This window comes from Xenopus tropicalis, chromosome 6 (assembly GCF_000004195.4).
Source record: "Xenopus tropicalis strain Nigerian chromosome 6, UCB_Xtro_10.0, whole genome shotgun sequence".
Taxonomy (NCBI): domain Eukaryota; kingdom Metazoa; phylum Chordata; class Amphibia; order Anura; family Pipidae; genus Xenopus; species Xenopus tropicalis.
The window spans coordinates 130,809,729-130,833,917 of record NC_030682.2 but is presented as its reverse complement, the minus strand read 5'-3'; the positions used below and the strand labels follow the sequence as shown (position 1 = coordinate 130,833,917).

At 43.2% G+C, this 24,189-nt stretch overlaps 1 protein-coding gene across 1 annotated transcript; it reads left to right on the top strand.

The window, feature by feature from the left end:
* Positions 1-326: 326 nt before the first annotated feature.
* On the top strand, positions 327-22,609 carry ywhaz (tyrosine 3-monooxygenase/tryptophan 5-monooxygenase activation protein zeta). Its single transcript, NM_203842.1, is given in 6 exon segments — positions 327-699; positions 11,178-11,481; positions 18,123-18,246; positions 19,690-19,853; positions 19,940-20,035; positions 21,492-22,609. Coding segments are annotated over 5 exon segments (738 nt in total). The 5' UTR covers positions 327-699; positions 11,178-11,187; the 3' UTR covers positions 21,552-22,609.
* The last annotated feature ends 1,580 nt before the right edge of the window (positions 22,610-24,189 follow it).

The window sequence follows — 24,189 nt, the reverse complement described above, 5'->3', positions numbered from 1 at the left end:
CCCATGACCTGTATTATTGGCCATCAGCCTCCTGCCTTTGTATGGAACTCAGTGTCGTTGCAGGCCAGGGTGCTTTAAGCCTGACATAATCAATGCACAGCCATTGCAACAATGCAACAACTGCACCAAAGCCTATTTCATGCCCTTTCATGTTTTCAGTAGGTAATGTCGCGTTTGCCTCCCCACACTTCCCAGAAACCTGCCCTGTAGCAATAGTAAAGAAATCTGCACCCCCTTCTCCTGATGGATTAGCCCTCTCTCCTAACCCCACCCTCCTGACACATTCTGCGACCAGCCAGTGACACTGCAGCGTCGAGGAGCGTCCACGACAAGCGCCACAAGTACGAGCGCCCCGAGTACGAGCACCCCACCCACCGTCTCCCTCCTGCCTCTGCGCGCACCCGTAGCTTAAGCGAGGAGTTGGGGTGGGGAAATAAGGAGACGCAGAGACCCAAACGGGCGGTTATTATGCCACCCAGTCAGCGGTTGCCATAGCAGCGCTTGACGTCACTCTCCGACCCCTGCTCAGCGATTGGAGGAAACCCCGTGCATCGGTTAGAGCTTTGAGCGCTCGGAAGGAGACCGGACTCTGCTATCGGCAGTCAGTCACACACGGAGAAAGCGAGACGTGCGCTCGTCCAAGCCCGGGGATTCGACTACTTGCCGGCAACGGTTCGTGTTCCCTGCAGCCTATCACAGGTACAGCGCGGGAAGGAGCATTACACCTGCAGGGAGGAGGGGGTGAGGTCAAATTCGGGCGGGCCGGCCGGCCCTGATAATGGCGGAGAGGAAGCGGCTCCCTGCATTGTTCATGCCATAGATGGGGTGGGCTACATGGGGGAATCAATGCACATTATCTGCGCTGAATAATCCTATTTAATTCTCACCCCGCTCGGGTTCTGTATTTCAGCCCTTTTTTTGTTCAGGGTGATGGGGAGGTGCCTGGCTTCCTCCTCCTCCTCCTCTCGCCTTTCTCCCTAGAGCCTCCTTTACAGACCCATATATGGCTGCCACTTACATTTTCTCCTATCATCGGGGTTTTGTATCGTATTGATTGTGGGCCCCCCAGCTTCAGTGGCCCCCCCCCAGCTTCAGTGGCCCCCCCCAGCTTCAGTGCCCCCCCCCAGCTTCAGTGCCCCCCCCCCCCAGCTTCAGTGCCCCCCCCCCAGCTTCAGTGGCCCCCCCCCCAGCTTCAGTGGCCCCCCCCCCAGCTTCAGTGGCCCCCCCCAGCTTCAGTGGCCCCCCCCAGCTTCAGTGGCCCCTGGCCCGAATGTATTGATTTTATTCACAATATGAGATGGCCAGCCTGCAGCTCCTATCCCCCCTACACCCGAATGGTAGCGATCCTGGGGGTGCTGCAGCTTGGCCATCATTAATTATATTAATCAGGCTTCCTGTATTAAAAGACCCCCCATTATCTCTAACTTGGGCCCTGGAGAAATGATATGTAGGCAGTGGCCCCTTTTTCATTTAAAGGCACAGTAAATCATGACCTGAGTCTGTTCTGCACATTGCTCTTTATGTCTTTTGTGACTGGTGGGAGCTGCCCTACTGCCCTAATAAAATGAGTATCATCCAAAACCCACTATGAGATGGGGGCCCTCAACTAGTGACAATGGTGTGCTGCTGAGCCCAACAAGGCATTTTTTATGGTGGAGGAGGGCCTTTTTTTTTTTTTTCTTTTTTAAATCAATTAATGGTCATTGCAATTCCCCTTTAATACAAGCAGATGACACCGATCCATATTTAGCCCTTGAGCTGCAGGGCTCTTGCTTTGTAATATGCAATGCAAATCCCATCTGTGTGTGTGTGTGTGCGCCTGTAGCGCTGATGCGCGTACCCTCCCCCATGTTGCATCGATAGAAAGGGAAAAAAAAAGGCTGCAAGAGAAGCAAGCATTGCAGTACAGGTGAGGCTGCCTCCTCCCCCCGCTCAGTAATAAGCCTCTGGGGAGGAGGGGAGGGGTCTCTTGCCATCATCTGCTGCTGGGTCAGTGGCAGCTGGACTAGGTAGCCGAGGCTGCTACTGGCGGCTGACAGATTCTGCGTGGGCTACTGGTCTCGCTGCTTGCTGGTAGTGCTTAATACAGATATTTTGCATGCACTTCTGCAGCTGCCGCTGTTCTAAAATTCCTAGCGTTTATTGTCAGCTAAAGGCTATATTTCTGCAATAGCTGGAGGGCTGAGGCTATTGTTAATCCCTGGCAGCCCGTGCTGCCTGTCACCGTTATTGACAGGCAGTTGCCATTAAATTTAATGACAGGGTGCTTCATACCCAGCACAGAAACCACCATGTTTATGCATCTCTAAATGTTCCCTGAAAGTGTGTACATCGAAGCCCACGTTATTTTGCTTTGAAATGTTTAGTGACCCCTGAAGCTTGCAATCTAATGTTGTTACCTGCGGGCCATGCTGTTGAAATGAAAGTCAGGTTTACCTAAATCAATCTAGGGTGATGGATTCTAGGCCTCTCATAGCTTTTAGCAGGCCTTGTTGCATTGCAGGGTTAAGGCACCCACCCCATAGTCTGTAATAAAGGCACAAACTGCAGACCGTGTCTTGTTAAAATGTTACCTGGACCATGTGCGTTTATCAGGAGCATCTGGGTTTTGAATGTAAGCAGCGACACAATAGCCATTTCACTGCATAGGAATTGCGGATGATGCAGAGATTTAACGTGTCTCTTATCTTCTCATGTTAGACGTTGTACCCAGACACGCAGGAAGTACAGCTGCAACAAAAAAGCTTTATAGCTCTCCTTTCTCACCCCTCCACCTTCGTTACACTATGATACATATCAGAAAGGGAGGTGTTCTCTTGGGCAGTGTCTGCAAGCTCCTTAGTCACAAAGCCCTCAGAGGCGGCAGCAGTTTTATTGGTTGTGGTGAAACATTGCTAGTCTCTCTTACTGAGACATTATGTGAAAAGGTTCCTCGATATATTCATTGAGTATGTGAAATAATTAATTTGCTGTTTGGATCACAGTGCTTCTGTTCTAGTACAGATAGGCATCTATTTAATACTTTTAGAATGTTACATATTCTGCAAACTCCCTAGTGTTACAGTATGTCTAAAAGAATGGGTGATGCAATAGAGCAGCTTTTAACCAGTAACCTGGATCCCTTCATCTGTTAAACACATGGTGCTTTTGTAACATACGGGGGGCCCCACAGCCTGTGCATCCCCCCGGCTTTAACTCATAGAAATGCGAATGAACTGCTGTTCAGAGCTTGCTCAGCCATCACCCCTTTGCTGTTATATTGTGGTCTATGGGCAGCCTGTTCCTCGCTCAGTCTTGCATGAAAAGCTAGACAGGTAGTACAGACAGGGTGTGGCTCCATCTTTCAGACAGTTTTAAAGAGTGGCTTTTAGAATATTCTTACTGTCCCTGTAAAATGAGGCTTCATGTTGTGTTCTCTGATAAGAAACTGTTTGAAGCAGCAATGCTGAGAGGCAGAAATATTTAAATGAAGAAATGGTTTCATATATTTGAATGTTCAGTTACTTGAAATTGTCCCCATGTGACACTGCACTGGTTGTTTCTAGGAAACTCTTCGCCACAAGCAATTGCAAGAGATTTTCATGTGGACCATTGGGGCAGTTTCAGACACTTTGAACATCCCAAAAATGCACCTTGAAGTGCCTGAAATACCCCTGTCTGCCATTGGATGCCAGTTAACCTGTATGTGTATGTAAGGCCCACATAGAAATAGGGGGTACCCCATTACTGCAATAAGTTCTAATCACTGAGCCATCATGTCACTCTCTAGATCTAGTAATTAGTTGTAGTTTTGATTGATTAAACTTTGAAGATACAGCAAACGAAAGGTGAGGCGGTAGCAAGTATAGAATTGGTAGGGCATTACATTTATCTGCCTTCTTGTTTGTGGTATTTGGGTTTTTAGTGGAAGTGGAGCTGGGCCTCCATCAAGGTGTCAGGCTGTTCCCAAGATCTGCCTGACCTGATCTATCTGTGTATGGCCTGCTTAAGGGGCTTATCATATTCACCATTTCTTTGCAAAAGTACCGCTTACCTGATACCTAAGACCAGTAATCCTGTCAGCAGAAAACTGCCCTGGTTCATGCTAGTGGGCGAGTGATCCCCTTGTTACCTGTATCCCGAGGCCGATACATGCACAGTAGAGTGAAAAGGCTGGATTTTTAAAGTTTAGTTTTTTATTCTACTTCACAAATGCACCCAGAAAAAAGAGAGGAGCAGGAGAAGGATTTCTCACTCATGTACCCCAGTAGGAGCGCCAGCCTAGGGTATCGGAAGTGATGACATACTCTAGGGGGTGCCTAACATTTTATAAGAAAAGCCCCCTGTCAAAAAATCTGGCCCCTGCACTGGAAGGGAGCTTCCGGTTCAAGCGGCCATTTTGGGGCACATGCGCGTGTGCATTGTAGGATCGGGGGACGCAATGACTGGTGAAAGTCACGTGGCCATAACAATCAAGCCGTGGCACTCGCTCATTGTGCACGTCTACCCCACGATAGCTGCGCAAACTTTGAGCTCCCTCCCCTATGGGCCAAAGTGCTCGATAGGGGCTTACACCTTACATCACCACTCTATTATACATCACTTAAAATCATATGTATTATGTGTAATTAATTTGTAGCTGGGTAACATACTGGTGTTAAAATTGCACCGCTTTTTACTCTGTACTTTATACTTCTGTACTAGAACCTCTCTCATTGACTTTAATCTTGGACTAAAATTATAGTGTAAATAAAAATCCACTCGGCTTTGTAATTATCACCACTTTGTAATGTATTCTCCCAGCTGACTCCCAAAATGGTAATGGCAGAGATGCCACCCTGAATGTGATGAATGCTGGCTGTGTCACGGCCACTCCCCACCACCACTTTTCTGCTTCCTGCTCCTCCTTTTTGAGGGGTTCGGGTCTGTTTTCTGTTCTTGTCAATAGAGTAGGTTAAGTGAAATTCTGGTGCGGGTGAGTTAATCAGAGGGGGGGTGCTGCATAAGAGTAGCTTGGGGACAATGATTTATTGTCATAGTTTTTTCCAAACTACTTGTGGTTCATCTCATCCTTCCCAGTGGGAATATATCCTCTGTATTTAAGGGAACACAGGCAACAGGCCTTGAATTCATGATATACAGTGCTTTACAGTGTTTAGAGGGAGGTGTTGTACCCACTTAGTATAACAGTGGTAGCAGGAGAAATCTTTCTGGGAGTGCCACTGGCTGGCACGGTGTGTGTCATGTTTGGAGGAACATTGCTAAGTGGAAATCCAGATGCTTTTCCTTTGAGCATTTCAAGTAGTAGCCTGAAATGACTGCAGCGTGGTTTTCCCTCTGGGTGTGGTGACTATTTGCAAAGTACTTGTTTGTGCTTGTTCTACACTGTCAGTTGATGTTAACTATCTCTTCCGTGACACGGTTCTGTAATACTGCAGCTGGTACCTGTTATCTGGCTCAGCTATCAGTCTCTGGTCTGCCCGTATCTCAGGGAATTATCCCATACCATTAAATGGGTCTAATCTGCCAGTCTTTTGCTGCCCAGAATTGTACCGATGGAATGTAAAAATATACAAAACCAAGGCCTGCGTGATTGATACACATGTTCATCAGATGATCCCAGCCGATTTCCATGTATCATGGGTATTCGTTGATCAGGCAGATTGAATAATTTAATATGCATGTGCCCCATTTCTGTAAGTGTATGGTGTTTCATCAGATGAGCCCTCACTCCTCTTTACTTTCTGTATTTTCAATCATTCAGGCTGTCTGGCCAAATGGAACAACAGAGTTGTACATTACATTTATGGCCCATTGAACCGTAACTGCATGTTTGGCCCATCTTATGGGCTCCGCCTGTGTAAGGTCACCTTTAGGCTTATTCCGAGAATCAGCCCCAATGCTGACATTAGCTTTCTTCTTTACCTGCAACTGGAACCATTGTGTCCCAAGAGTTTGCATTTCACAACCAATATCTGCTGCGGGACAACACAGTGGTTCCAGGTCCAGGCAAAGAAGACTGGGCATGTCTCGGTTGCCCATGGATTTGTAATTTAGTTTGGCAGTCCCACAGTATGTGAATGTGTTTGTCATGTTCAAATGTAGTAATGAATAGAATATTGGGCATGATGTGTGGGCAATGGAGAAGCTTACTTACCAGAGTGGGATTAGACTGGTATAGTCCTTGCAGGCCTTATGTCACCCAATTTTCCAGTGGATATAAATAATATACCCTCTCTGTAATTGTAGGAATGGGATCTGTTATCCAGAATTCTTAGGTATCCATACTTTTATTTTTAAAGGGCAGTTATCACCCCTATATTGTTCCCCCCCCACCAAAGATGCGGGCACTCTGGTTGGGGGAAACAATAGCTTTGGGGGTTTTTTTTGTGTTTTTTTTTACTATTGTTTCCCCTATCTGGAGTGAGGGCTCAATTAGCCCACACCTTTGGTGGGGGAAACAATATAAGTGTGATACAGGTATCGGACCCCTTATTTGGAAACCCATTATCCAGAAAGTTCCAAATTACGGAAAGGTCATCTCCCATAGACTCCATTTTAATCAAATAATTTACATTTTTGAAAACTATTTCCTTTTTCTCTGTAATAAAATAGTACACGTATGGGATGCCTTATCCGGAAACCCGTTATCTAGAAAGCTCCAAATTACGGAAAGGCCATCTCCCATAGACTCCATTTTAATTAAATAATTGTAATTTTTAAAAACGATTTCCTTTTTCTCTGTAATTAAAAAACAGTAACTTATACTTGAGCCCAACTAAGATATAATTAATCCTTGTTGAAAGCAGAACAGTCCTATTGGGTTTATTCAATATTTAATTGTTTTTTACTAGTCTTAAATTATGAAAAGATCCCTTATCTGGAAAACCCCAGGTCCCAAACATTCTGTATAACAGGTCCCATACCTGTACCTTTTACTTGATCCCTACTAAGATATAATTAATCCTTATTGGAGCCAAAACATTCCTATTGGGTTTAATTACTGAGAAAACATTCTTATATAATCCTGCCCATATCTATGTGTTTGCATTGATTCATAAGTGTGGGATTTTCCATACCAATAGGCCATATGTTCTCTGCAGATTGATGGTGGCATTGAACTGTTGGCCCCCCCTTCTCCACAAGAAAAGTGGAATTGTAGGGAAATGTTCCCTGCGTGGTTACTAGCGTGTTTGGTGCCACTTGCTAGTGTGGGAGGCTGGCGCCCACCGTGGGCCCTGATCTCGGCAGGGATTACACACAATGAGGGAGGGGCTGCTGCACATTACCTTTATTTGCATAATAAAAGGTGTGAAAGTGCTATTCTCCATTGCTCAAGGGCAGGATCGAGAGCTCCAGATGTTTAACCATCTGCTTTCCTGCTTCTCTAAGCTACAGTATAATGCTGCCATTCTTTGAAAACGGAAAGGATTCTTTATAGTCAGACAATAAAAATACATCAATTTTTTTCTTATTTTGGAGAGAAATCTTTAATGTTGATACTCACTCTTTAACTTCTGTGGAAGTCTACAAAATCAGTGCTCAGGGGGAGGTGCAGTTAGCACTGAGGTCCCAAAGCACTATCTGCAAGAGGTATGGGCACGGCCACATGGTGCAGATACTCAGTCTGCAGGTGAACACAGGCCAATAATCCACCCCTACATTCACTGTTACCAAAATGGGGAGGTACAAGGAGCTCATTTCAGCATGAAACTGCTTGAATATGCTGCTCTGGTTTCCTCCCACACTATAAAAACATGCAGGCAGGTTAATTGGTTTCTGATAAAACAAACCAGTGTGTTCTGTGATAGGGATCTTCCATCGTAAGATTTGCTTGGACAAGGGCTGAATGATGTGCAATATTAGTGCTGTGGAATATGCCAAAACTATAAATAAAGGCTAATAATAAATAAGGGGAGTTGGGTGTTCGCTGAAAGTGAGAACTTAATTGTAAACCCTCTTTTTAAAGGTAGTTTTGTTCTTAAATGACATGTCAGCCCAAAAAAAGTTTTTGCCTAATAAAACACAACTTAATTCGATGCAACTTTCCAATCTATATTTATTAAAAAAATGTTATCACTTTAAAGGTACATATTGTGCAAAAAAGAATGTGCCAGTGCGTTATACTTATAAATACAGGAGGAATGTGCTGAGAGAGGTTATGTTGATTTATTGAAAATTTTTGCAAACCCTACTAGTCCCGCCCATCTATTTCACTTCCTGCTGCCTCCTTTCCCAGGCTGTGCAGGGGGGCAGCGGCACTGTAGGATTGGAACCAATCAGGCCAAAGCCTGTCTTTCCTTGTGTGTCTGCTGGCCTGTGATTGGCTATCCCCCCCTTCCATTGTGATTTTGGCAGAGATTGTTAGAACACACCCACCACTTTTTTGTACAGGCACCAGAGAGGATCTATGGGGAGCTCCAATAAAGGGGACACTTTTAATGATATTTCTGTCCCATAATGAAATCTGCACTATATGTTATTCAATATTGCCTTCAAGACTGGGAGGGGTTTTAGTTATGCAATGTCTCGTTTAAAAGTTACTTGTAAATGCAATTGCTATTGACAGCAGTGTTTGCTGAACTCCTAGTTTTTTTTGTTTTTTTTTAAACAATGTTGCAAAGGTCCGTCAGTCTGCTGGCTTCTGGTACATTGTTAGAGAAACCAGAGCAGAGAATAGAAAAGGACAGTCAAGCACTGCTTTTAATTGCAATTATATATACAAGTAACTTAAAAACCATTACAAATTAGTAATGAATGTATATTGCAAAGTCGCTTGGATTAATTTCCAAATTTTACTTTTGGGTTGACATGACCTATAATTCCAGTGAGAACTGCTATTCGTTTTCCTCTACTGCAGTAAATCTGTTGAATCGAATGTGCCCAGTGTATGGTAGAATGTAAGGTTTCAATCTTTCAGGCTACTTTGATTAAGAAAAGCTCTTAATTTTTTTTCAGAATCCTTATATGATCAGCTGGCAACCTTCAGTAAAGTCCAGTGCTGAAGTGTTCTCCAAAATTAGCTCTTTTCATCATGGAATAATTTTTAGCATTTTGTAGTCTTGTGTTTTCATTACATGTAGTGCCAAAGTAAGCTCAGTCATTTTTACTGCTGTAAAGGTAGCAATGTACCTTAACATCCGTTCTGAGCTGATTGTTAGCCCAATATGGCCACCTTGTGCTGGTTGATATAGGGCCACTATATCACTAATCCTTATGAACTAACTTTTCTAACGTAGGCACTTGCACACACTGGGACTGACCTTCCCAGAACCAAAGTAACATATTTATCAGTGTATAACTGTGATATACATTAAAGGAAGACTATACCCCCAGAATGAATACTTAACCAACAGATAGGTCTCTTAACATAATATAAACTATTAAAGAATCTCTCCAAACTGGAATATATATATCAGTAAATATTGCCCTTTTACATCCTTTCCCTTGAACCCCCATTTAGGGATGGGCTGTGTGCTCCCTCAGAGATCAGCTGACAGGAAATAATGCAGCTCTAACTGTAACAGGAAGTAGTGTGGGAGAACTCTGTCCATTCATTGGCTGATGGGGCCTAGCATGTTTGTGTGCACTGTGAATCCTATGATCCCCGGAGGGGCCCTTAATTCTTAAAATGGCAATTTTCTATTTAGGATTACCCAATAGCACATACTACTAAAAAAGTATATTTTTATGAAAATGGTTTATTTAGATGAATCAGGGTTTTACATATGAGCTTGTTAGAGACCAACATTGTTTGGGGGGTATACTTTTCCTTTAAAGAACTATGGAGAGCTGCAGAGGCTATGTAAGCTCAATTCATTTAGCATGGTTGGTGCACGACCCAGTGATGTATTGGATAGACGCTTTTCCAATAGTGTCCTGTTTATACAGATTTTAAAACTGACGAATTTTAGTATTTTATGTAAAAACTGTTCTTGATGTTAAGTGCATCCTAAAATCTGTCAATGGCAAAACCGTCTTATTGTTTAAATGTTCGTTTTAGTCATTACCTATTTGAAAAGGTGATTGCATACAAAATGCTTTCTAGCCTCATGTCAGAAGTATGTCTCAGTGGAAATGGCCAAAACTAGAAATAACCCTTTTATGGCACACTAGATTCTCTGGCTTATTCCTCTGTCTGAAGTTATTTCGGATGGTACCTTCTTAAAGAACTCAAATTCTACCTGCACTGCTGGCTCTTGGATCTATTTAATGTTGCAATATAAGTAAATGCTGAACAGATGGAAAGGCCAGTGTAATGCAGTTGTGTGTCTGTGTATTTAAAAATGTTAAAGAGCACTATTAATATTTTGTATTTTCTATAACATCCAAAAGGTTCATAAACAGATTTGTCCCCACCATGGGTCTGATTAATCTGCCTTTTGAGTGTCGGGCAAACTGCACGTGCTCAGTGTACTCTGGGCTGTTAATGAGAAAGCTTAGCAGAAAGTGAGGCTGCGACTGTCGGAAGCTTATGTTACAGAGCTGATTATTGATGCACTGTTTTCAGTGCTGTAATGTTAATTAATCCTAATCAGACTTGTAATAAATTGTGTATTGTTATATTCTGTGTGTTGTTAATTGGTGCTAAAGCGGCTGTAACTGATAGCAACCCTATTGAATATGCTGTAAATTAGTGTAAAAGTAATTGAGGATATAGGGGCATCTTCAGATCTTAACTATTAGTCGTGGTGGTCCTGGGTTTGTAAAGAAGCCCAAAACCTTGGGCTTATCATGACCTATTATCATGTCCCCCGGTACTCCAAATGCTTTCTTAACCAGAAGAAGCACCTGGCATGCCACTATCGGGGAAAGCTGGCTTAACAAGATGATGCCCTCTACTTAAATGGCACTGACCTCATTAAAAGTATAAATGAGAATAAAGATTTAGAAGGTAATTGGGGTTATAATAGTTGTTTTGCAAATAACTTTTACTTGTCCTTGATAAAGTAGCCACTGTCAATTAACTAACTATAGCCTTGTTATTTACTGTTTTATACTGCCATGAAGTCTTGATTAATGATGCTATATTGTGTTCCTGAGTTCTCTTATATCTCTCCATACACCTGCTGGAATAAGCTTATAGAGCACAATGTAGACACCTTGATGTTGTCTATGGAGTATATTCTGTCTTGAGATGGAAACAGAAATTTTTTTTCAGAGAACATCTTTAATCTCCCTTCTCTTTTCCTTTCTAGAATAATAGCCATGGATAAAAACGAACTGGTTCAGAAGGCCAAGTTGGCTGAACAGGCAGAGCGGTACGATGACATGGCTGCTTGTATGAAGAGAGTTACCGAGGAGGGAGGGGAACTGTCCAATGAAGAAAGGAACCTTCTCTCAGTGGCCTACAAAAATGTAGTAGGTGCGCGTCGGTCGTCCTGGCGGGTGGTGTCTAGTATTGAGCAGAAGACGGAAGGAGCTGAAAAGAAACAGGAGATGTCACGAGAATACAGGGAGAAGATTGAGGCTGAATTGCGAGAAATCTGCAATGACGTTCTGGTAAGAATATTTTGTTTGACCCATTTTCCTTGAAAACTTTAACATAGAAAGTTGTTTTCAAGCTCTGTGTATAACTTGTGCTCATGGATTGCTAAATGTCTGGGACAGCTCATTAAAGGGGATGTATGCCTTGGTTTTTTAACTTAGCCCCACATGATTATACATGTTAAAATATTTAAGTTAATGCAGTTAACATACCTTTCAATACAATGTCTCTCAAAGGAAAGTCATCTCCCTTCACTTCCTATGCTGAATGTCAGGTGAGCCACTGGCACTTACTCATTAGCATAACCTGGTGAGTGACGAGCAAAACTCTGCAATTGCAGCCCAAGTCCCACCCTTTGTGTCTTTCGTGCCCAGCATGAGCTGTGTTGCAGTCTTTGTGCTCATGTCGGTTAAGGTGGCCATACACTGTAAGATCCGCTCATTTGGCCAGGTCGGCAAGCGAGCGGATCTTTTCCTGATATGCCCACCTACAGGTGGGTGATATCGGGCAAAATATTCAAATTTAAAGGCCAGACGTAGGTGCAGGTTTGATTTTTCTGCCTGATCAAGATTTGTTCAACTTCAGGCCAGATATTGGTCAGGGAGGCCCATAGTTGGTTTCCATACACAGGCAGATAAGCTGCAGGATTGGTCTACAAGACTGATATCGGCAGCTGAAATCAGCCAGTGTATGGGCACCTTTTAGAGTAGCTTTTCCCTCAAGCTAAAATTGTGTCCCATAATCAGCTGCTAGATCTCATTCCCATTTTTCCTATCATTCTTATTTTATTTGCTCATCTTTTACTGTTTATAATGGTCCCCTTCAATGCAGAAACACTTTTGTGAGGCCCTCTTGCACATAACCACTCACACAGAATAACATGCTTTTTTGTCCGTATCCAATAGTGTGTATTACAAGGTGGCCTTCCATCTGCCTCTGATAAACTACCTCCAGGTAATGGTGTTAATTGTAATATGTTATCATCCAATAGTACATATTTGACAGCAGCCCACCAGCTGTCTCAGAATAACCACTGCCAGGCAAGAGTGCAGGCACTTCTGATGGATAATGAAAAGAAAGCTTGTTCTTTCATGTGAGCAGGTGGCCCTCCATCTGTCACGAGTTCAAACTGCTTCTATTTAAAACTGGTTAGTTGTTCTGACAGCTGGAGGGCTCTAGTTACAAAAGAGCATCAGTAGGTGGCCCTCTGTCTGTTGCTATTAAATCATTTTTTGCTTTATTTAGGGTTGAAGGGAGTTGTTGGCAGCAGGAGGGCAACACCATATGATCCAAGACTACTGCTATTAGTGACTCTTATATACAGTAGAACAGTAGAAGATTTGTTCTTTGACACTATACATTTAAAGAAAAGAGCAATATAATACTAGGAGATGGTTCTGACACTATGTAATTTTAGTATGACCTGGCCAGCTCCTACAGTTTACTTGGTTATCTATGAAATGGTTATATCCACACAGGCCCTGTAAAAATTGGTCCATTCATCCTGAATTCTACAATACAGTTCAGCCCCATAACATGATTTTCTGAATGGATCCTTTATACATGTTATCCCTTATCTGAAAAGCTCTGCCGAATATTCAATTGATTGATTTAATGTTATCCCCATTATTTGAAAAAGAAAAAATCCAGTGTTTAAACAAACGCACTTAAGTCAATGCAACCCCCATTTTCCAGTTCCATAATTACAAGGTGACCCTCGAAATCATAAATTATCTTCCAATGGGAGCAGACCTTGCATCACACAGCAAAAGGGCGGGGTACTTGGAACTGAACCCTGCAGCTGTATGTTTGGATTGGAAACTGTACTTCTCTGTGAGCTTGGCTCAGAATATTATGAGAACAGGTTTTTCCCTGAAGTGATCTCTAAAACTGGTGTGACTGGCAAAAAAAATAGAGCCTAATACTGTCTTGCTGTTTCATTCTCTAAAACTAACCAATAGAAATGAAGCAACTAAAATCTTAAGAGTTTTATTGCCCTTAATAAAGCGCTAGCACCCCCCACACCCTGACAAACAGGTGGTAAAAAGAACCTTGTGGTGGGTGCCCCTTGGAAATGCATAAACCCCATGTTTATGGCAAATTATTGTAAGACCCTGGTTTGTTATAAACCTGCTGAACATAGATTTGATATTAAAACAAGAAGCAAAATGTATGTTTTATTTTTTTTGAGCTAAACAGGGAGACAGTACTCCATTTTTGGTCCATGTGAAGTTGATATTATATTACGAGCGCACAGCTAGAGATTCTCTAGGATTATCTGAACTTTGGTAAGGTAATTATCTACCTCTTACAGACCAAATATGGAGTAGTGTAATATAATGTACCGTTGATCTGCATTGGAAATCCAATGTGTGTTTCAGAAACACTACTGTAGTTTATATAAATAGCACAGGGGTAGACATTCAAGTTGAAAAAGGGCTAAATGGCATAGTTTAAATAACCGTAAGCTTTGTAAAATACAGTATAATGGGTTTAGTTCTTACACAGGAATCTAAACCCAGTTCAGTGTCAGACTGAACGGCTGTCCCCACGGCTACACAGCAGCTTATTATATAAACTATAGTAGGGTTTCTGTAGCAAACACATCAGGCTTACCAGTGCAAGGCAACAGTGCATTTGATTTGGGGGGAGTTTTTCTGGGTCACTGGTCCTTCACTGTTCACATCCAATTTTACAGTAAATAAATTAAAGTTATTCAGTCATTTTTAAATAGGAAGGCAGAATTCTTTCATATAAAATAAAATCTGAAAATATATTGCAAAAATTAGTTGAAGACTTGGCAGTTGTACCTGACAAAGTAGCAATCCCATGGAACATTGTATATGACTAATGAAACGCAGAGGAGATATTTGCAGTGCTTCAACATGCTAGTCATTTATTTTTTCCAGCTTTAATGGCTGCCCCTGTGATTACACAACAGCTTATTTATATGAACCCAGTGCTGTCCAACTTCTGTGGTACAGACAGAATTTTTCTAGCCTACATGGTAAAGGGCCTATAATGGAAGCTGCTTTTGACCACTCCCCTTTTTAACCACACCCACTTCAAACCATATCCATGTTATCACAAGAGCTTTTAAGACCATATCCATACTAATGGTAGCACAGCAAAAACCCAAATGGTTGGGGCTGGCAGAGTATGGCACACACAGACAGCATAGGGCAGGCAGAGTATGGCACACACAGACAGCATAGGGCAGGCAGAGTATGGCACACACAGGCAGGGTAGGGCAGGCAGAGTATGGCACACACAGGCAGCATAGGGCAGGCAGAGTATGGCACACACAGACAGCATAGGGCAGGCAGAGTATGGCACACACAGGCAGGGTAGGGCAGGCAGAGTATGGCACACACAGGCAGGGTAGGGCAGGCAGAGTATGGCACACACAGGCAGGGTAGGGCAGGCAGAGTATGGCACACACAGGCAGGGTAGGGCAGGCAGAGTATGGCACACACACACACACAGGCAGGGTAGGGCAGGCAGAGTATGGTACACACACACACACACAGGCAGGGTAGGGCAGGCAGAGTATGGCACACACAGGCAGGGTAGGGCAGGCAGAGTATGGCGCACACACACACAGGCAGGGTAGGGCAGGCAGAGTATGGCACACACACACACAGGCAGGGTAGGGCAGGCAGAGTATGGCACACACATACACACAGGCAGGGTAGGGCACACACACATACACACAGGCAGGGTAGGGCACACACACATACACACAGGCAGGGTAGGGCACACACACATACACACAGGCAGGGTAGGGCACACACACACATACACACAGGCAGGGTAGGGCACACACACACATACACACAGGCAGGGTAGGGCACACACACACATACACACAGGCAGGGTAGGGCACACACACACATACACACAGGCAGGGTAGGGCACACACACACATACACACAGGCAGGGTAGGGCACACACACACATACACACAGGCAGGGTAGGGCACACACACACATACACACAGGCAGGGTAGGGCACACACACACATACACACAGGCAGGGTAGGGCACACACACACATACACACAGGCAGGGTAGGGCACACACACACATACACACAGGCAGGGTAGGGCGCACACACATACACACAGGCAGGGTAGGGCGGGCAGAGTATGGCGCACACACACAGGCAGGGTAGGGCGGGTAGAGTATGGCGCACACACACAGGCAGGGTAGGGCGGGTAGAGTATGGCACACACAGGCAGGGTAGGGCGGGTAGAGTATGGCACACACAGGCAGGGTAGGGCGGGTAGAGTATGGCACACACAGGCAGCATAAGGTGGGTGGGGGTGGATATAAATTATAGCGGTCTTTCTGTAGCAAATGCATGACCTTTAGTGCACGGCAACAGTACATTATATTTTAGGGCCGTGGCAGACAGGGAGATAAGTCGTCCGCAACAAATCTCGCTTGTTGTGGGCGACTAATCTCCCCGAAATGCCATCCCACCAGCTAGAATGTAAATCGCCGGTGGGATGGCATACGCGGCGCCAAAATCGCCAAAGTTTCCTCTCACGCCAATTCCGGCGATTTCGGCTAATCTCCCCGTCTGTCACTGCCCTAAAGCTCTTGTTGAGCAATGGGGTTATAATGCCCCCCAGTAAGTGTCTGTGAGACAAAACGTGATTGGGAATCTGTTTTTATATAGCGATTTTCTCCTGTGGGACTTATTGCCAAGCACTCATGATAGGCGCACTAAGTATGCTGGTAGGCTAGGAGTGTGACTAGTCCAGGGTCACAAAGTGTTGCCACAGGGCATTGAATCAAGGCATAAGGTCCCACATCCAAACATATTGGAATGGGAAGCTATTCAGCAACATTTTGGGAGCCGCCACTATCCAAAGACTCTTGTAATACAGCCCTTTAAGGGCTTGTTCACGTTTCAATTAACTTTTAGTATGTCGTAAAGAGCGCTATTCCGACACAATTTGCCAAATACTAAGAATTGCTGTGAAATTGCCTCTTGGCCGGGGAACCTGATGACTGCCCATGCTAAGGGCAATTAGGCTTTTAGGAGAAACCAGAATGTCATCTGGCCCATACAGTACCCATCTAATGACCTAGTAAAAAGTGATCTGAAAATACTCCTTAATCAGATTAGGACATGAGGTTGGTGTGACGCACATCTTTACGCCACTCGTTGGGAAAGTGTGTGAAATTCCAACAGCTTGCTGAACTTGCCGGGAGCGCCACATGCCTCCTGTAAATTCCCTGTCTCTCTCGTGTGTTCTGTGCTTTGATCTCAGCCGGAGCATAACGGGCTCATGTTGTCAGTGTTAATACACAAGGCCACCTATTCCCGGCTACTTTGCCCTATGCAGGATTTGTAAAAAGACAGTACCCCTCACATCCAGTCTCCTTGTCTAAACATTCATCTGTCCTGTGGGCATCTGCTAAATGCTATTGTTTGGGTCTGGCTGGGGCGTACCACTTTCTCTTGTGCGCCTGGGGCAGTGCAGCTGCACTTGGTATGCACCAGTACTCACAAGCTGTTGGCTTTAATGCCAAACTGCTCCCTTTCTTTCCAATCATGCAGTACCTTAGATAGGGGCCATTTATAATAGAAATGTCCTGCCGTAGGATCACTTCCGGGTTACATGGCGAATGGCAAAAAGCGGGTCATTTGTGTGCCCAGCTGGACCTGTGCAGTCCTGCACGAGCTGTCATCCAAAGAGATGTTGGGGGGGGGTATGTTGTATGTAGGAATTGGTACAATAGACGTGCATAATTCCTGTCAAAATTCCAGCATTTTGCCCTTTTAATTCTTAAGTTTTTTGTTTTTTTTTTTGGTCCGTTATGTTCAAGTAGCGCCATTGTTCTGAAGGTACAATAAAAACTTAAAACTTGTTACTGTCCCTTAAAGTAACAGTATATCCCCTTCAGCACAGTAGACAAATAATGTTTAGCATAGTGATCCTCAACCTTTCTTACTCGTGAGCCACAGTCAAATGTAAAAAGACTTGGGGAGCAACACAAGCACCATAAAAGTTCATGGAGGTGCCAAATAAGGGCTAAGATTGGCTATTAGGGGCCTCTATGCACACTATCCGCTTACAGGGGCTTTATTTGGTAGGAAATCTTGTTTTTATTCAACCAAAACTTGCCCCCAAGTGAGGAATTCAAAAATAACTCCCTGGTTTGGGGGCACTGAGAGCAACATCCAAGGGGTTGGGGAGCAACATGTTGCCCCTGAGCCACTGGTTGGGGGTCACTGGTTTAGCACAAGCCCTATTCATTGAAGTGGGAAGTATACTGCCTCTTTAAAAAAAAAAGGGGGGGGGAAGGGAGATCTGAATTTAGCCATAAAGCATATTACTGTACTGCATTAAAAGATGACTTAAAATTATTGCATGTTTAAGGAATATTGGAAAGTTGCTTAGAATTGCCCTTTTTTTTTTTTTTTAATTGCAAGTTTTTGGGACTATTTACCCTTTAGTGAAAGTTTATGTTGAATGTAATTATCTAATTATTGTTTTCTCTCTGTTCTGTGGTTCCTTCCCTTTGTGTTGCTGGGCTATTGGAATTGCTGGCATCTGCCAATGTACCTGACGCACAGATTTTGAATGTGTATTTCCCATATCACTGTATTTGAACCTGCATTTTTTTTTTGTCTTTTGCAGAATCTTCTGGACAAATTCTTGATTGCCAACGCATCACAACCGGAAAGCAAAGTTTTCTATTTGAAAATGAAGGGTGACTATTATCGTTACTTGGCTGAAGTAGCTTCTGGCGACGCAAAGGCAGGTGGGTGTTGTTGCGCGTAGACTGCATCCTTAGGAGCTTATCCTTCAGCTCAGGCACTACTCAAGCACCAGCCTTGGAGGGGGCATGGTTCTCTAATGGTGCTATGAAAATGGTGAAGCATCACCCAGTAACTCAGTAGATGTTTGAGAGGTTGTACAGCCACAAAATTTCCATTTCTTAGTTTCCAGCCAGTCAGGTACAATCAAACTAAATGTCTGAGGTTTAACTAGGGCAAAGCTCCTTCCAAATGCTGAGTAACCATATTCTAATCATGTGCACCTGATGGGATACACCTGTGTGTTGTTTCAGCCATTTTAAGTGGGTCTAAATGGGGGTGTCCTGATTTATTCTTCACCAGAAATGGCACTTTGTAGAATTACATTTTACAGAAGTATTTTCTTCAATTTTAATTGTTTAGTTATATTACTTGAATCTCCCTGTTTTGTTGAAATTGAGATTAAATATCCATATGTTCAAGAATGTTACAAGAACACACAGGGTTTCATAGTTTCATATTTCCTAATTTTTTTCACATGAGTACCTATAGGCCAGGTTGAGCATTTTCCGCTGATACGGCTGCTTTTGTAAGTAGTTGTTACTTAAAGCCAACCTGACTGTCCTGACATGTTATTTTAGCTTTATCTATTGGGTCCCAAACTCTGGGACTTGGAACAGGAGGGGACTTTTTACTACAAAGGCCTCCAAGATACGCCAGAAAGCCCAGCATGAAATTGTTAGGGTGAGATTTGGGGTGAAAACATTATTGTTGTCCTAAATGTTCTTGGGAAAATGGCTAATACACAGATATTTTGCTATTCCTTGTTAAGAGGGGCCATGACCTAACCCTTGTAACAAAAGGGACATAAACTGAAAGTCTGACAAAAACTGCCCTAGTTTACAAAAGAACCACAACACAGTTAGTGTTTAGAATGCATTTTGCCTATTTTTTTTTTACCATTTATAAAGCACTATTTTTTTCACTGTTTTTTCACTGCCATGTTTATAATGGTAGAGGGGGGAGATTCAGAGATTATCTGCCTCTGAACAAATAAACCCCTTCCTTTCCTGAGCTTCTCCAGCCTTTGAGCAGCTCATTATCAGAGGGCTTCAGTGCCCTGGTAATTAGTGTGATCAGCTTCTCCTGCCCACAACAGAACCAGGAAGTGCTAAAGTAAAAGTGTGCATTTTCTTTGGTGCCAGAAACGGAACCATAGATATTTGTCCATAAGACCAATTGCCAAAAATCTGCCCTATTTATCCAGCTTGTGTTTTCTGAATGCACCGTTGCTGGGGTGGAATGTGGTTTTGGAATTTCAGAGCATGAAAAGTGTAAATCTCTAATGTAACACAGATTCTTTAGTCTTTCAGTTGGTGCCCACTTTACATTTAATGGAATATAAGCAGAATGTACATGCAATCTAACATGTGACTCTGTGTTGCTAGATATCGTGGCCCAGTCACAGAAGGCATATCAAGATGCTTTTGACATCAGCAAAACTGAAATGCAACCAACACATCCTATCCGATTGGGTCTGGCCCTGAACTTCTCTGTGTTCTATTATGAGATCCTCAATTGTCCAGAGAAAGCGTGTTCTCTTGCAAAGGCCGTAAGTGTTTTGTCTCGCTCTGCCGGCGCATTACCAGGCACCAGCAGCAGTTATCCGCAATAACCTCTGCTTTTCTGCCATTTTAGGCTTTTGATGAAGCCATTGCTGAGCTTGACACTTTGAGCGAAGAGTCCTACAAAGACAGCACATTAATAATGCAGTTACTGAGAGACAACTTAACAGTAAGTCAATGAGGCTTTGCTTTCATCAAAGCATCCTGATTTGCACATATTATTATTATTATTATTATTATTATTAACTATACCCCCGATGGGCTGTGTGCTCCCTCAGAGATCAGCTGACAGGAAATAATGCAACTCTAACTGTAACAGGAAGTAGTGTGGGAGCAAAAGGCAGAAATCTGTCCATTCATTGGCTTATGTGTGCCCTTGGTGTGTTTGTGTGCATCATGAGTCGTATGGCCCTTGGTACTTAAAATGGCAATTTTCCAGGAAGTAGTGTGGGAGAACTCTGCCCATTCATTGGCTGATGGGGCCTAGCATGTATGTGTGCCTTAGCTTGTTTGTGTGCACTGTGAATCCTCTGATCCCAGGAGGCGGCCCTTAATTCTTAAAATGGTTTTCTATTTAGGATTACCCAGTGGCACATACTACTAAAAAGTATACTTTTATGGAAATGGCTTTTTTAGATAAATGAGCTGTTCGGGGTACACTTTTTTCTAAGTGTATTTTTTAAGAGAAGTGCCAGCCCAGGGTAGCGGGATAGTGACTACATTCTGTGGGTGAGGGAATAATTAGCACCCAATTCCTGTGCCAGCCCAGGGTAGCGGGATAGTGACTACATTCTGTGGGTGAGGGAATAACAAATTAGCACCCAATTCCTGTGCCAGCCCAGGGTAGCGGGATAGTGACTACATTCTGTGGGTGAGGGAATAACAAATTAGCACCCAATTCCTGTGCCAGCCCAGGGTAGCGGGATAGTGACTATATTCTGTGGGTGAGGGAATAACAAATTAGCACCCAATTCCTGTGCCAGCCCAGGGTAGCGGGATAGTGACTACATTCTGTGGGTGAGGGAATAACATTAGCGCCCAATTCCTGTGCCAGCCCAGGGTAGCGGGATAGTGACTATATTCTGTGGGTGAGGGACTAACAAATTAGCGCCCAATTCCTGTGCCAGCCCAGGGTAGCGGGATAGTGACTACATTCTGTGGGTGAGGGAATAATTAGCGCCCAATTCCTGTGCCAGCCCAGGGTAGCGGGATAGTGACTACATTCTGTGGGTGAGGGAATAATTAGCGCCCAATTCCTGTGCCAGCCCAGGGTAGCGGGATAGTGACTACATTCTGTGGGTGAGGGAATAACAAATTAGCACCCAATTCCTGTGCCAGCCCAGGGTAGCGGGATAGTGACTACATTCTGTGGGTGAGGGAATAACAAATTAGCACCCCTATCCCGCTAATTCTACCTTTTTGTACCTTGTACCTTTTATACCTCGTATTGTGAATGTATACCCGTGGGAAGGAGCACCCACTTATATGCAGCTCCCATGGCTTTACTGATGCTTGTGGGGGTGATTAAGTATAATTAGAGATTGGCATCAGGTTATTGTAAAGGATAACAAAGCAAAGAGAAACATTTTGTAATTATTAATTTTTTTAATCTTATTTTATTGTAGTTGTGGACATCAGACACCCAAGGGGATGAAGCTGAACAAGGAGAAGGAGGGGAGAATTAATCAGCCTTCCTTTTTGTCTGCCTCATAAAATTTACACAATAGACCATTCGTCATCCTTACTGTCCCACAAATAGGTTTTGTTTTTTTTTTTTTTAATTTTATTTTTTGTTTTTGTTTTGTTTACAATTACGGTTTATGTTACTTCTCTTTGGACTTCTATATTTCCCATGTGGCTTTTGTGTTTAATAATAGGGAATAGAGCCAGTTAATATTTGGGGGAGATATATATATTTTTTTTTTCTCTCTTAAGGTGGCCAATCTAGGGATGTTGAATTTTTATACATGTTTTAAGTGTTTTGGCATAGTACTTCTGGTAAAATCATGGAAACGAAGGGATCATCTGCAGGGGTGTTTAACCCTTCCCTCAGCTGTTATGGGGCTGCCTATGCTATAGAGGTGTAGCCCTGTAAGAGCTGCAGCAGCTGGATATCCCTGTTAGAGCTGTGGGCACAGACTTTGACATTCCTAAAGCGCAATGGGTGCAGGAAACCTGCCTCATGTTCCGCTAAAGCTTTTATACCCTCCAAGTCTCTGCCTATTCTTTTTACTGAATGTTCTTTGAGAAGGCAAGTACCTGTCCCACTAGTAGCCATGGAGGAAGGACCCCGGTTACCATTCCCAGTTCCCTAAACCTTCTGCTTTTGTTTCAAGTTGCTACTCTCCACCTTATTTGTATTTAAATCGTTTTTCAACCACCTAAGATCAAAACAAAAAAAGTACTTGACTCATTAAACGCTCCGTGCTTGGTATCCATATTTCCACTCTCTATCAAGCGCCGCAGAAAAGGAAAACAAAACCCTTCTATTTAACTTTTAGTTTTTATTTTTGTTTTTGATACTTGCCTAACATGCATGTGGCTGTAAAAAAATAAATAAATAAATAAAATAATTTAAAAACAAACAAAAAAAAAAAAAAACTAGTTACCAGGGGAATAACTTGAGATGATGGCTAGCTTTGTTTAATGTCTTACGGAAAAATTTCATGAACAATCCAAGCATAATTGTTAAAGAACATGTGTAATAAGTTGATGTAAGTGGAATAAAAATTTTATGAACGGATTTTTTTTCAACTATTGACACTGTCATATTAAATATCTGCAGTGCTGTCTTTCGCCTCGGAATATTTGATGGGGGGGGGGGGACCTCATCGCTTTAAATGAGCAGATAGAACTAAACTGGGATAGGGTTTCTTTTAAAGCAATACTGTCACACAGATATGTGTGTATATATATATATATATAATATGAGTGCACATGGGGCTAGCCATATTATTCATTTCCCAGGGTGCCACAGCCATGTGACCTGTGCTCTGATAAACCTGATTCAGTCACACTTTACTGTTGCGCTGCAAGTTGGAGTGATATCCCCCCCCCCCTCCCAGCAGCAGAACAATGGGAAGGGAGCAAGATAGCAGCTCCCAGTAGGTATCAGAATAGCACTCAATAGTAAGAAATCCAAGTCCGGCTTGGGACTCCTCCAGTTACATGGGAGTAGGAGAAACAATAGGTTAGCTGAAAGCAGTTCTAATGTGTAGCGCTGGCTCCTTCTGAAAGCTCAGTCACTGACCCTAGCTCCCCCTCAAAAAAAAAACTTGCTCTAAAGCTACAATTGTATTGTTACGTTATTACTTTCTTTCTATTCAGACCCTCTCCTATTTGTCTTTCAGTACCCTGCCTGGTTGGTAGGGTAAATCGAACTCTAAAAACCAGATAACTACTAAATGTGAGAGCTGCTGAACATATAAGAATAATTTAAAAAAAAATAGACCAACTGCAAAATGGGAATGACTGTCTATTGCCATAATGACAGTTAAAGGTGTGAACAACCTTTAAAAAAACAAGGAAAATTGTAACTTTGAACATTAATATGATAACTATGAAAAAGAGCGTGCCCTTTTCTTCTCTGCACATTTATGTTTAGACATTAAGGGGAAACTTTGCTCTTTTTTTTTCTGTAATGAATCAAATTTGTGTTTTGTTTTTTTCCTTTATGAAACAATATAGTAGAAGCCAATGCTGCAAAGTCAGTCAGTCAGTCAGTCGAGGGCTCTACACTGAGTGTCGGCCATAATTAGGGAGGAGTCTGTTGAATGGAATCCGTAAAAAGGGCCGAAATCTCAAGCCCTCAAATAACCAGGCGCGCGCACACTTATTACAGATGTGAAGCCAACATGGTGGGGCAATAGGGGCCCTGTGAGCCATATGTCAAGGGGAAGTTTGCCCCAGCTGGAGGCGCACATTGTATGCAGGTTCCCTGCTGATGCACCACTTACTAAACTACCCCTACATTTGCACTATACTGGCCATCTGCCTGTGCTGCCAGCTAACTAGTAGGGAACCCCAATCATTACCTGTATGAGCTGCTTGATATACAGTGCCCAACTGCACAGCTGCATTAGTGATCAGCAACTTGTATGCAACTTATTCGGAGTATCTTTGTACCGGTGGGGCTTTAGAGAATTCAGTAGGCGTAAGGTGGTCTTTGGGGGGGGCATTTCTCTGTCTATAGGGGTTTTTTTGTCCATGACAATTAAAGGAGAAGGAAAGGTAAAAACTCAGTAAGCTTTATCAGAAAGGTCTATGTAAATACAGCCATAAGCACTCACAGAAACGCTGCACTGACTTCTCTGTCAAAAGATT